The following is a 13965-nucleotide window of genomic DNA, read 5'->3' on the forward strand; positions in this document are numbered from 1 at the left end:
TGTCTTTACTCTTTAGCCACCGTTTAAAATGTATTTACTTTTTAATCAGTGCTTAATAATTTTTTTAACCGCCCAGACAAAAATACCTCTGTGCTAATATTAAGGACATCATGTCCTTAACTTCATATGTTCAGTGTAAATATTAAGGACACGACGTCCTTAACTTCATGTGTGCAGTGTAAATGTTAAGGACATAATGTCCTTAACTTATATTTGCACCTTCTGTTGTTAAACTTTAGGACCTCATGTCCTTAACTTCATATGTGTAGTGTAAATATTAAGGACATGGTGTCCTTAAATTCATGTGTGCAGTATAAATGTTAAGGACATAATGTCCTTAACTTTATGAGTGCTGTGTAAATATTTTTGCATGATGTCCTTAACTTCATAAATACTATGTAAATATTAAGGACAAAGTATCTTGTCTTTGCACATTCCGTTGTTAAACTTTAGGACATCATGTCCTTAACTTCATATGTTCAGTGTAAATGTTAAGTACATGACGTCCTTAACTTCATATGCGCAGTGTAAATGTTAAGGACATAATGTCCTTAACTTGTATTTGCACCTTCTATTGTTAAACTTTAGGACCTCATGTCCTTAACTTCATATGCATAGTGTAAATGTTAAGGACATAGTGTCTTTAACTTTATGAGTGTTGTGTAAATATTAAGGGCATGATGTCCTTAACTTCATAAATACTGTGTAAATATTAAGGACAAAGTGTCTTGTATTTGCACCTTCCGTTGTTAAACTTTAGGACATCATGTCCTTAACTTCATATGTTCAGTATAAATGTTAAGGACACGACGTCCTTAACTTCATGTGTGTAGTGTAAATGTTAAGGACATAATGTCCTTAACTTGTATTTTCACCTTCTGTTGTTAAACTTTAGGACCTCGTGTCCTTAACTTCATATGTGTAGTGTAAATGTTAAAGACATGGTATCCTTAACTTCATGTGTGCAGTGTAAATGTTAAGGACATAATGTCCTTATCTTTATGAGTGTTGTGTAAATATTAAGGACATGATGTCCTTAACTTCATAAATACTATGTAAATATTAAGGACAAAGTGTCTTGTATTTGCACATTCCGTTGTTAAACTTTAGGACATCATGTCCTTAACTTCAAATGTTCAGTGTAAATGTTAAGGACACGACATCCTTAACTTCATGTGTGCAGTGTAAATGTTAAGGACATAATGTCCTTAACTTGTATTTGCACCTTCTGTTGTTAAACTTTAGGACCTCATGTCCTTAACTTCATATGTGTAGTGTAAATATTAAGGACATGGTGTCCTTAACTTCATGTGTGCAGTGTAAATGTTAAGGACATAGTGCCCTTAACTTTATGAGTGTTGTGTAAATATTAAGGACATGATGTCCTTAACTTCATAAATACTATGCAAATATTAAGGACAAAGTGTCTTGTATTTGCACATTCCGTTGTTAAACTTTAGGACATCATGTCCTTAACTTCAAATGTTCAGTGTAAATGTTAAGGACACGACGTCTTTAACTTCATGTGTGTAGTGTAAATATTAAGGACATAATGTCCTTAACTTTATGGTCTTGTGTAAAGATTAAGTATATGGTGTCCTTAACTTCATGAATGTTGTGTAAATATTAAAGACAAAGTGTCATGTATTTGCACCTTCCATTGTTAAACTTTAGGACATCATGTCATTAACTTCATATGTGTAGTGTAAATGTTAAGGACACGGCGTCCTTAACTTCATGTGTGCAGTGTAAATGTTAAGGACACTATGTCCTTAATATTTACACAACACTCATGAAGAAAGGGTAACAATGTCTTTTCGTATTAATTTTAATAGAGTAGTGACTATTTGTGCTCAGCATTAAAAATACTAGATAAAAACTAAATACCATGTTAAAAAGTGGATATCCCACGCCATTTCTTCTTTAAAAGTCGAGCAAAATATGTAACCTAAATTTACTCATAAGAAAATTTATCAAAATAACTTTCTAGTTTCTTATTTGTTTGATATGTAAGATATAACCATAATAAAGAAAAGAAATTTTTTGTTAGTTTTTAATTAAACAAATCATCTGAAAACAAATAAAGAAACTAAAACTTAATAAGAGTTAGACCGATTGAGCTATGACTATCATTATTAAGTCCATCTAGACCCAAATATCTCAACCCAATTTGGAGTAAAACAAATAATGCATTCCACATTTGAAAGTCCCTTTTGAGCCAATTTGGAGTAAAAATGAAGGAGCATATTTGGCTTGGGTTTATACTCTCAGTTCAGGTTTGTGGAAAACGGTACCATTCACGCTTCTTAGCCAAACTGTTGGGTACGGACCTGAGATTTCTCTAAATGGTTTCGTGTATTGGCTTGCTACTTCAGATGTGGAATGCATTATTTGTTTAGATTTGATTAAGGACGAATTCAAACTTTTGGATGTTCCTGATGATCGTGGATTTCATCGTACTAATGTTCGTAGAAAGCTTATGGTTTTGAGGGGATCTCTTGCCATGATGGTATCCGTTGACGATGGTCTTAAGGACACTTTCTTCAGCTGATAGAATGGATTTCAATTCAATCTCATGTTGAGGCAAAAGATATGACCATGTTGATTCCATAGTGGCTGGTGGTAGTGTTTGCTGAAGATGCCTTAATACATTAATCATGCGATTTGCAGTTTCTTTTGTTGCAAGATGCTTTTCAGAACATACAACCTACAGAAGAAGTAGCAGTTAATTACCAAATATTTACATATACATAAAATGTTACATTCAACAACATAATGAGACAGTCTTATCCACGTATCAATCAACTATCTATACAAAATTAAAATCAAAGGGGAAAGAAACATGAGGATGTTATTTAACTTTAGATTCTGGAACAGTGTTATTGCTACATAATTGGACTTGTTTTTACTCTACTTTAATAAATTAACTCTTATCTTATGTTTTGTCAGATATTGTCAGCTAGAGAACTGTTAGTTGAATTGATACTTCGAAAACAGGGAACAAACATAAATACAGACAAATGTAATTCTTCAAATTTCATAAGGTTTTAATACTTTTCTTACAAATAATAAGTAAAAGAATCAAAGTTGCAAAATCTATATATCTATCAAAAATGAACAACTCAATCTAGCATCTAATAGTTTGATTTCAAACTGACCTCTGCAAAAACTGAAACAACTTTTGGAAGGTATTCCTTACTGAAAACACAGTAACAACTACCAGCAAGATGCTTTTGTCAAGTTGGATCGCGGCATCAGAGAAGTCAATTATCATCTGTATTAAATGGTTCACCACCTATTGAAATTTTTGTTATACCAGAGTATATCAAAACTATTGCGGCTGCACTATCTTTAACATGAACTAGTTACTACACTATTAATATGCTACTTCAAACATTTTGTCTGGCAAACAAACAAGTTTATCTGGGGAAGACGTTTCTAATCATATGTTGCCATTTGTAATGTTCTCATTTTTGGTTATACAACAAGGTAAAGAAGTTTGATAAATCATATTGATGCAAGAATACTATAAAGTAATGAAAAACAACCACAAAAAGCAATTGGCCAATATTACTGAGGTAACAAAACCAAGACTTGAAATAGTAAAGTAAGAGTAAATGAGGATAAAACTAGACCAAAAGAATCTTGTACCTTTCGACCATTGAACATAACTGTTCGTGAACAAGTTTGGCTTCAACCAAATCAGCTTTTATAGGCAGGCAATTCAACCAAGATGGAATAACCTACCAAATGAGTTGGAATAAGAATTATGGGAAATTATATTGGAGCATCATTTCATCTATACAGACCAGAATATTATGTTTTACCAAATTTAATGGATGAGCACATTCACAATGAAACAAAACCTTATCAAAAGGTATTAACAAACAACACACACCGTCGTACTAATTACATGAAGTATATTTGCAGTCAATTTCCTTAACATGTGAAAGTGTCTACAGTTCCTTTTCTACTGACTGAAACACCTTCAACTATAGTTTAATTAAATAAGTTGGAAGGACAAAAAATTTGAGAAATTTGTATACGAATGTATCATCTGAAAAAGGAGAAAGAATCTCAGAATACATGTATGCAAAAGAATACGTGAAATCTTCCTTTTTACGCATGTGATTACTAGTAGAAGGAATTAGTTGGGGGTATCTAAGAGTTAGGAGAACAACATAAAAACAAGAGAATAAAAGATAAGAATGCATAACCAAAAAAAAGGACATATACCTGGGCTGAGTCGATACTTTCACCATGAAACTGATATATCTTACTAAGTGCAGAAACAGCATTATCATATGCACTTTCATTTTCAAGTTCACGAGCTTTTAAATGCGTAAGGACAACATAGATCCTTGAAAGAGCCTCTGGTTCAGGTCAAAAGATTAAGTAAACACAACAAACATATCACTTCTTATTCCGTTCTCCATGATGAAAAGGATCTCGATATCACATTCAACAATGTCATACCTCCAACAAAAGGTTTGAAAAAAGATGGACCATATTCCGCCCAAAGGCCAAGTCCATAAAGAGCATTCTGAACAAAACATCAATGTAAGCACTAAGCACAAATAGCAAACGCAAGTTGACTGAAACTTTTGCAACCATTAAGATGTACAAACCTGTCTAACATTTGGGTCTTCGTCATTGCTTGCTTCCAAAACTAAAGGAAGACATACATCGTAGTACCTAATTTTCACATGACGCAATTGTCAATTTTGGAACTCAATTTAAGAAAAACCCAATACAAATATATATACCTACTTTAGAGCTGCTTCAGGGCACTCCTCCACAAGAGAATCAAAGATGAGAATAGATATACATCTCTCGTTAGTTGTATTCTCCTTGGCCTTCAAAAAGCAAGAGATTGAATGTTGGAAGCAATAAGATATAAACGAGCAAGAGTGTTAAGATGATATTGGTTATAACTTACCCACATAGGTAATAAATATGGCGACAACTCGTCAAGGAAAGGCAAGAAAGAAGCCTTGAAAGCTTTGATTAATGTGCGCAATATTTTACCAACCTAATAAAAAAGATAGTATGAATTGAGAATTATGGTAGATTCAAAGTGAGATGCTTGTAGAAAGACAACATTGTGTGCTTAATGTCTGAAGTCTATTCTTATACAGAACATACATATCTGAGAACTCTTTCTTCTTGTTTTCTTTCCGCACTCAATAATTCAGCTTCCTCAGCATCATAGTCTTCTGTTTTCTCTCTCTCTCTCAGTTCATTTTTTCTGCTTGAACTTTCTGTAATGACATGCTTTATCTCATTGACGATGCTACGAACCTGACTTTCAGTGAGAAGTGGTCCACATATCTGAAAACATGTACTACAAAAGGATCATTATAACAGAAATACTTCTTTTGCCGTTTTTACTTGCATTCTGCTACTGTTGTTGTCTCTTGCTTTGACACTACTAAGAAAACATTGAAAATAATTTTCATAAGTAGACTTAACAGGGATGTGCTGAAATAAGGTTTTTCTATGGAGTCCATCTAATACAAATTTAATAATCTTTCTGTCAGACTCACTAGTCTTACCTAGTCATGTCAAGAGAACTTTTGTGATTACGCTCTGTCGTAAATTTGATTCAAACACCACTTTAAGCATTTTATTATGGTTTAACCATGCCTTTGTTGGTATTAATTCTGCATGTTCACACACATAACAAGAATCTATACAAGAGTTGTACTAAGCATTCTTTTACTTTTAGTAGAATATAGTAACTTGTATGGGTTTGGACGAGTGTTTTGTTTAGATATTTAGTCATATATCGACGTGACCATAAAAAATGGAGTTATTTATTGTGTGGGAATGTATAGGCAACAGTTAGATCATATTGGTATATAAAAAGCTAAAACAGAAATATACCACCATCATAGGAAAAAACTTGCTAACCTGCAGGCAATTATTCAATTCATACAACATGAGTCCACATATTTCTGTCATAGGCTCCTGCGTGAGATAGCATATTAAGTGTCACTTTCTCTTAATCCAAATCGACCAAACTTAAAATATTTACCAATTGGAAAAAAAGAAAAAGAAACAACATATACTGATGTTAAGACAACCTTATGCAAAGCCTCTACCAAAGCCAGTACTATATAGTCTGACAACTTTGTGAAATATGACTCACTTCCACCTTGAGCAATCCCTTTCTCAACAGCTAGCTTAGCAGAACTCAACAGGAGTGACATGGCTAAGACAGCAAAAATTAGAAAATTGTTTCAGCCACAGGAAAATTTACATGAAAACAAAGAAACCATATGAAATCACGAGAATTCTCACCACTAACAGCATATATCCTGACACCATTGCGGGTATAGAATTTCAGAAGCGGAACAAAAATTGAAACAGCCTGTTTCATGCACCAATGATGTCACTTGTTTAATTTGACTTCACTCAACAGCACATGAGAAAAAGAAAAACATGCAGGTGATCATTCATGTCAACCTGAGGAGTCCATGGGTAGAAGTCTTCCTTTAATATTCCAGCACAAAAGCATAGCATAGCACAGCTTTTAGCTTTCACCCGTAGAACTTTCTCTATACTGCAAGATGCGAAGTTTTAGTAAGATCCTAGGTACTCCATAATAACCACCTCTCCCAGAAGTCTTACTACTTGATAAATCCAAAGAAAGAACCAAATATTAATCATATTCAGGAGAAGTGATTATTTAATTAACTGTTGTTGGGTAAGGCAGAAACAGGTGCATCAGAAGAATTTGAAATTAGGATTTGGCAATCCAACTCAGACTTTGAGTCAGCAGCATGTGCAGAACATAGTGAGTAGAGGCCTGATGATGGATTACTTATCATAAAACCCTTTCTCTCTACAGTGCTACTCCATAGTTCAAGCTTTTGGCCGTATCCTTACTAGTTTAATCAGTTAATGCAGAATCATATGCAAATAGTATACTTTGAGAGATTCCATCTTGTATACTACCAGTTAGCTAATCCAATACCTATTGGTTAGCATCATGTTTATCGCTAATGTAGATACACGACTGAGAGAATACGACTCTAATATTATTTGAAAGAATCTGAGCATCCAGCTTAAAACCTTAAGCAATAGGTGGAACGGAGTCCCAGATCTTTATAAGACCCTTTGGATGCCCGTTTATACACGACGTAGTTCATCTATATAACTCAACCAAAAGAAAGAAACCTAAATGAACTTGGAAAGAGTCAAACCTCAATGATAAAAGCTTACCTGTTATCATCTAATTCATTAGTTCCATAGTCCAACTGTGTAAAGATGGTCACAGCAGGTTCAAGTTGAGCACATTGAATAAAAAAGGGCATGACTGCACTCATATAAGGAAGAAAATCCTGTCCAAGGCAATGACAAATTCCAGTATATGCCTGCAATGAAATAAAGAAAATAAAGAGAGGCCAATCCAAAAAGAAACTTTGATATTAAAATAAAGTGATTAACACATACTGTTAGCAAGCCAATAATAAGAGGACCGTCCCCTTTCGCTTGTAATCCTTGTAATGACATAAGCACTTCCATAACCTTTAATGACAACAACAGAAAGGAAATAAATAAAAAGTAAGCTCTATGTTGAGAAATGACCAAAGGAAAATAAGCTCACACCAGCGCATGCCAAGACAAAGACAAGAAAAAGAATATTCCAGGAGAGGCAAAAAGGTATCCCTGACATTATTTAGTTGTACATAATTGCTGAAAGATGTAATAACTCAAATAAGAGTAATCTATACTATGGTTTGACTACAGTAAAGCCATCTGACAAAGCATAACAAATAAAACAAGAACGAACCAATCCCGACCAATAGCATCAATATTATGTGTTCAGTATCCCATGAGTAGGGCAGCCGGGTGCACAAGGCATCCCGTGTTCAAGCAGGGGGTGTGATATAGTCAGTCTACCCTAATATAAGCATTAGTGGATGCTTTCACGGCTTGAACCCGTGATCTATAGGTCACACGGAGACAAGATGGAACCAAAAAAGATGTGTTCAGTATCCCATTAGTATGGTGTCATTATACATGCTCAATCAATGGCATCAATATGCGTGTTCAATCAATGGAATCAATATACGTGTTCAATCAATGGCATCAATATGCGTGTTCAATCAATGGAAACAATATACGTGTTCAATAGTGGGGCATAATTTGTAGAAGACCTGCTTTTCGTCGCCCCTAAATTTCTCTTTGCCAACAGCCATCGCAACAGAGCTTATGCACTCTATTGCGGGTTGAAGAATGAGATTAGATTTCAGATCTGTGTTCCTCAGGACAGTTTTCAAGTGTGACATAACAGTGTCATAGTAGGTTCTGAAGTGCTCCTGTTGACGTATAAAATATTGATCTTCATGATTCATGATATCAGTAGAAATAGAACTGAGCCAAAAAGAAATGCACCAATTAATACCTTAACTGAACGAGATACACTAGCTAATGCAGTTAATGCTTGTTGTTGGACTATTGGTTTGTCATTCTGCGTTTCAAGCAACAAAAAGCCGAAAAAGACATCATTAGTCTCTTGCACTTGTCAGTAGTGAAGTACCTACAATTTGGTGCCTCTATATTCGCGCACCTGTAGAAGTACAAGCAGTTTGCTAACTATTCCATCTAGGTAAGATATCGAAGTAATTTCTGGCTTGCCGAACACACAGAAAAGGCAGAGAGCTCTAGTGGAAGATGCCTATAGAAATGCCAAAAGAAAGTAAAAAGACCAAATTAGTTGGCATCAGCAACTGAATGGAGGAGTAACGTCACATCTATCAAATCTTTAGCCTTATAATTTTTTTCCAAACTTTATTTGAAGGGTAAACTTTAGGTTCATCCCCTGACATTCAGTCATAATTACTTCCTCTATGATCTAATATGTTACAATCATTCAATGTTCTTGTAAAGTCAGCAAGAGAGCTCTTATTGCAACCAAAATAATGTCAAAATAAAATTTTTCAGAAACACATTGTTGAAGCCAATAGATAAAACTTTACATAAATAAATCAAGCAAATGCAATAAGATGAGTGGCCTGATAAAGAAACTACTCAAGTATTCTCTCTGTGGACAAAAAACCAAACTTTTAAAATTGAAGGCATATTAAACCTAGGTAGGGTTAAAGATTTTAATTGTATGGTATATGCAACCCCCTTGTAAAGGTGCAGCTAGGAAAAAAAGACTTTTGCTGGTTGTTTCATGTATCAATGATAATCTAATCTATTTTTATTTTGACATTGTTCTTTGGGAAAACTTGTAGCATCCTTAAATTGTACATAACACATAGGACAGACCTGCACTTGTGGATGAACATCATCCATAGCTGCAGTTAATGCAGGGATTATTTTGTTATGATATCGTTCTTGCATAACTGGACGGAAGTCAATCAACAATGAGGAAATTGCCCTACAAGCAGCCCATCTGACTCGAGGATGAGGATCTTCGAAACAATTAAGAACCATATCAACCACTTGCTCCAGATTCTTAATCATCACCTGTAATAGCAAAGAAGCCATGATTCCAAGGTAATCGCCTAAGAGAAAACAAAATCAAAGAGACGAATTTAAACGATAAACATAATGTAAAGTATTCAGGAAAATTAATAGGACGCGGGCAAACTATCTTATAAAGTTAAGCAGTTTTCCAGCAAAACCCACAGCTTAAATGCTACGAGTTGAAATAATTTCCATTAAAATCAAAGCATAGCCATTATAAATACACAACTAAGATCATATATTGCTGTACCTTTGAGCAACCTTTAGCAATGAAATCAAGTGCAAAGATAGCTGCATGGCGCTTCTCCCACTCCGGGGCATCCAAGTAAGTGCATAGCTGCTCTATGGCAATATGAGCAATAGATTTACCTCCTAATGCACGAGAAAACCGATCTAAACACTCTTTACCAAAACTGAAGTTACTTGTTTCCCCTGTATCATCTTTCATGATCTCGACACTATGCCAAGCAGGGTCATCCTTAACATCTAGTAATAACTTCAATAACAATGCAAAACATCTGCTAATAAACAAGGGCAGTCTCTTCATCATACCTGGGGCCCTCTTTCTCGTCTCAACCATAGTTAACAAAAGTTCAGTTGCCAAGTGCCTCGTCTCCTCTTTCAAACTCTCATCCTCTGCTATCTCAAACATGGTAGACACCACATCCATTAGCTGCCTCCTCAAGAACCTAGGCTCATCCTTCGCAAAATCCATGAAAAGTATCAGCACGTCGTGTGCTGCGACCTCCTCATCACTGTTGCTCAATGTATCAGTCAACCTCCTCAGTAGAGCTGGCAATAGCTCCTGAAACCGCTCTTTTTGATTTGAATTTGATACGCATTGAAATTGAATGAAGGTGATCGCAGCAGTCATGCCCGCAATCCTATAATCAAGATCGAGGGTATCATCATTTAGTGTATTAAGTAACCGTAAGTGCACATGTTTTACCCAAGGGACTACTGTATCGCCTAGGTCGTGAGCTAGTTGCCCAAATATAGAGGAAGCTGACTCTATTAACTTGTATGAAGATGAAACAAGACATTGGTACAAGAATGGCAATAGTTCAGGCCAGTTGTTACGTGGGAGGAGTGAAGCTGCTAGATCCGAAACAGTGTCGCCGAGGTGTTTGAGGATCGATTCAGATTCTTCAATAGAGATACGCTCAAGGAGAATAGCTTTGATGGTGGATTGAGTTGATTCACTTAGATTCCACCAAGTGGACAAGTCATTATCATCAGTGAGCAACTTCCTAAGGAAGACAACACACTTTTCACGGGAATCAATGTCAGAAGAGTAGATAAAGATAGAAAGCTTAATAGCAAGGGAGTCAGGATCCTTTGTGCTCCGTATGTATTCGGAAATAAATGTTTCGAACGGAACATCCATTACTGTATTTTGAGAGAGAGGAGGAGGTTGGAGTTGGTTGGAATGCGGTGTATCTGACATTAATCAAATGAATATATAGAAAAGGTGTTTCCTTCGAGATCATACATACCAAGGTCAACTCTCCTTGTTTTTCAAAAATTACTAAGGCTCTTAATTACCTACTCCATCTATCTCAAATTATATATAGTTTTTCTTTTACACGCCTAAATATCAAATAGAAAAGTTTATGACTATTTTACCCGTCTTAATATAATATCTCTTCATTTAATACCTACTCATAATTAGGTTAGAGTAGGAAAAAATATAATTAATTTATTCTTGAACTGACAACCTCGAGTCACCCAAGAGCAAGGTGAAGAGTTCTCGGAGGGAGGGAGCTCGGGGTCTGTAGGAAACAACCTCTCTACCCAAGTGTAGGGGTAATGTCTGCGTACAAACTACCCTCCACAGACCCCATTAGTGAGATTATACTGGGTTGTTATTGTTGTTGTTATATATATACACACATTCGGTTTGATTAGCATTAACGCAGTAAGGATTGGGACCTAGAATACCCTGACATGACTGGAGCATTTTGTCTTTAGCAATTGATGTAGATGCACTATCCTTTGATTGTTGACTCAATTGCAGACCATCAAAGGAGTGTTTGAGAGCACTCACCATTTATAGCAGTTCAGCATGACGTTTGTCCAAATCATCTCTTAATTCCTGCTGTTTTTGTGCCAATTATACTCGCAAATCTAGCTGTTGAGCTACTAGATCCTCGTACTGCTCCTGCAAATCCATGGGTAGATTACCAGTCACAACATCAACAGCTCGTCGTGGGTCCATCGTCAACCAGGCTGTGATACTAATTGATACCAAATTGAGGTATCACTCCAATGAAACAGTGAACTAGTAACAGAAATGAGAGAAGACATAAGAAGTAGTCTAAGAAGGGCAGAACTTAGAGAGAATAAGAAGAAGAAAAGAGGGAAACTCACTTCATATATCAAATCTGTCTTTACATTTGGTGTATCTCCTATTTATAATATTGTAATTAAGCTAAAATGCTGAAATAAAAGGAAAAGGAAATACAAACAATCTAATTATGTGACACAAGTAATGACTACTTTTCCCACCAAAACATTGCAACTAATTTTCAAAAGCCAATGGCCAATATGTGCATTAGTTATTGTTTCAGATCTATTTCGGCTTAAGGAGGGTAAGTTCTCGATAATGTTCTTGCTCTTTTTCTCTGATTCACGATCATCATATTGGGTATTAAAAGATCAAATACTTATGAGAATTATTATGGAAAAATTAATGTCTTTTTCTGGTTTTGGCTCGTTGCTTAGAGTAGAAAAGAATCATATGTAAAGAAAAAAACACAGTGTAGTAGCATATATATTTTTTACTTAAATGGGTATATATATTGATCTTTATCAGATTTGAGATAAATTACTATATTAAGATTTAGTTTGGCATTTCACTGTAATGGAAAGAAACAAGAAACTTAATGTCACGACCCAAAATCCCACCACAGGCATCGTGATGGCACTTAATCTCCAAGACTAAGTAAGACGATTACAATTACAATTCAAGCCAAATTATTTTTTTATATAAACCAACAGCGGAAATAATTGCAAAAACCTCCCAAGACTGGTAATACTGAGTCACGAACTCTAACTGAATACATGGAATGATCTCAAGGATCGAATACTCAATACTATTTGATTAATAATTAACAGTACAATAAAATGGAAAGACTCCAAGGAACTACGACGACCAAGCAGCTCTACCTTGAATCCTTGCGATTCCACTCTAACTCTGTTCGAGTCCGATATTTCTAATACCTGGCTCTGCACAAAAATGTGCAGAAGTGTAGTATGAGTACACTACGGTCGGTACCCAGTTAGTATCAAGACTAACCTTAGTGGAGTAGAGACGAGGTATAGTCAAAACACTCACTAGTCTAATAATCTGTGCAATATGATATACAAAATAATAGGAAACAAATAACAATAAGGGCAACACAAATCAACCAGTGATATGCACAGCATGGCAACAAGAACGCCATTAATATCGCTCAACAAATAATAAATACACGTACACCCAATTAAATCAAGTCCTTCAAATAAATATCTTTCACATATATTCTTCCAAATAACTCTCTTTCAAATATAATTTCCTCAAAGAAATATCTTTCAAATATAATTCTTTCAATAAATCTCTTTCAAATATAATTTCCTCAAATAAATATCTTTCAAATATAATTCTTTCAATAATTCTTTTTCAATTATAGTTTCCTTTAAATACTACTTTTTGAATAAAAATCCTTCCAAATAAATATTTTGAATACAATTCTTTCAATTAAAAGTCATCACGTGACACCTCATTTCATAATCGTAAAAATACGGGTCCTAACCCACTTTCATATTTCCACGACACTTCGTGCCCATAATTAAATCATCATATTTCCCCGGCACCTCGTGCCCACTTTTCATATCACATCTGCACGAACAGTTCACGTGCCAATAATAAAACCATCATATTTTCCCCGACACTTCGTGCCCATGTTTAATATCTCAACTTCACGGACAATTCACGTGCCAATATCATTATTATTTACTCACGACACCTCGTGCCCACATTTCTTTTCATAATCCACCTGGCAATAGCCACATGCTCCCAATTTCAACATAAATCAGACTATTATCAATTTACCAACAACAAGACAAATTGCGCCAGGTATAAAAATAAAGACAAAATAAATCACATAAAAATCACCAATGCAACCACCCCCATCATCACATATCATCCCTGACAATAACCACCCTTATCTCTCATATAGCCACCCTTATCACTCCTATAATAGCCTCTATTATCCCTCCTCCATGACAATATCAATAGCCACCCTTATCGCTCCGCCCAGACAATATCCCAACACACATAACAATAGTGAAATATCTCCCTTATGCCCACATAATATCAACAGTGAAATGCCACTCTTATATCCTCAGAATAATAACTCAATTAACACAACAATTTACACGGAATATTATCACAGCAACGTAACAAAATCAATTCATACCACAATTTGCTCAACGACCACA

At 35.2% G+C, this 13965-nt stretch overlaps 1 protein-coding gene across 6 annotated transcripts; it reads right to left on the reverse strand.

The window, feature by feature from the left end:
• Window positions 1-2026: 2026 nt before the first annotated feature.
• LOC104107357 (uncharacterized) lies at window positions 2027-11849 on the reverse strand. 6 transcript variants are annotated; one of them, XR_011411900.1, is made up of 20 exons: window positions 9734-11007; window positions 9283-9483; window positions 8579-8686; window positions 8414-8479; window positions 8166-8327; window positions 7459-7533; window positions 7228-7379; window positions 6469-6565; window positions 6304-6373; window positions 6087-6214; window positions 5914-5970; window positions 5146-5331; window positions 4940-5032; window positions 4771-4856; window positions 4629-4695; window positions 4477-4543; window positions 4237-4373; window positions 3652-3743; window positions 3159-3295; window positions 2027-2707 (listed from the first exon to the last, which is right to left on the reverse strand). XR_011411900.1 is itself a non-coding variant. In XM_070188116.1 (20 exons), exons 1-20 carry the CDS (start codon window positions 11566-11568, stop codon window positions 2656-2658), a joined length of 2568 nt encoding a protein of 855 aa, XP_070044217.1. In that variant the 5' UTR covers window positions 11569-11849; the 3' UTR covers window positions 2027-2655. The 6 variants fall into 6 exon arrangements, 4 of the variants coding, with proteins under 4 accessions (XP_070044217.1, XP_009614433.1, XP_070044215.1 ...); XM_070188116.1 differs by lacking the exon at window positions 3159-3295 and adding an exon at window positions 11531-11849 and having other exon boundaries at window positions 9734-10367; XM_009616138.3 differs by lacking the exon at window positions 3159-3295 and having other exon boundaries at window positions 9734-11006.
• Between the last annotated feature and the right edge of the window lie 2116 nt (window positions 11850-13965).

Source organism: Nicotiana tomentosiformis, chromosome 11, assembly GCF_000390325.3.
Source record: "Nicotiana tomentosiformis chromosome 11, ASM39032v3, whole genome shotgun sequence".
Classification (NCBI taxonomy): domain Eukaryota; kingdom Viridiplantae; phylum Streptophyta; class Magnoliopsida; order Solanales; family Solanaceae; genus Nicotiana; species Nicotiana tomentosiformis.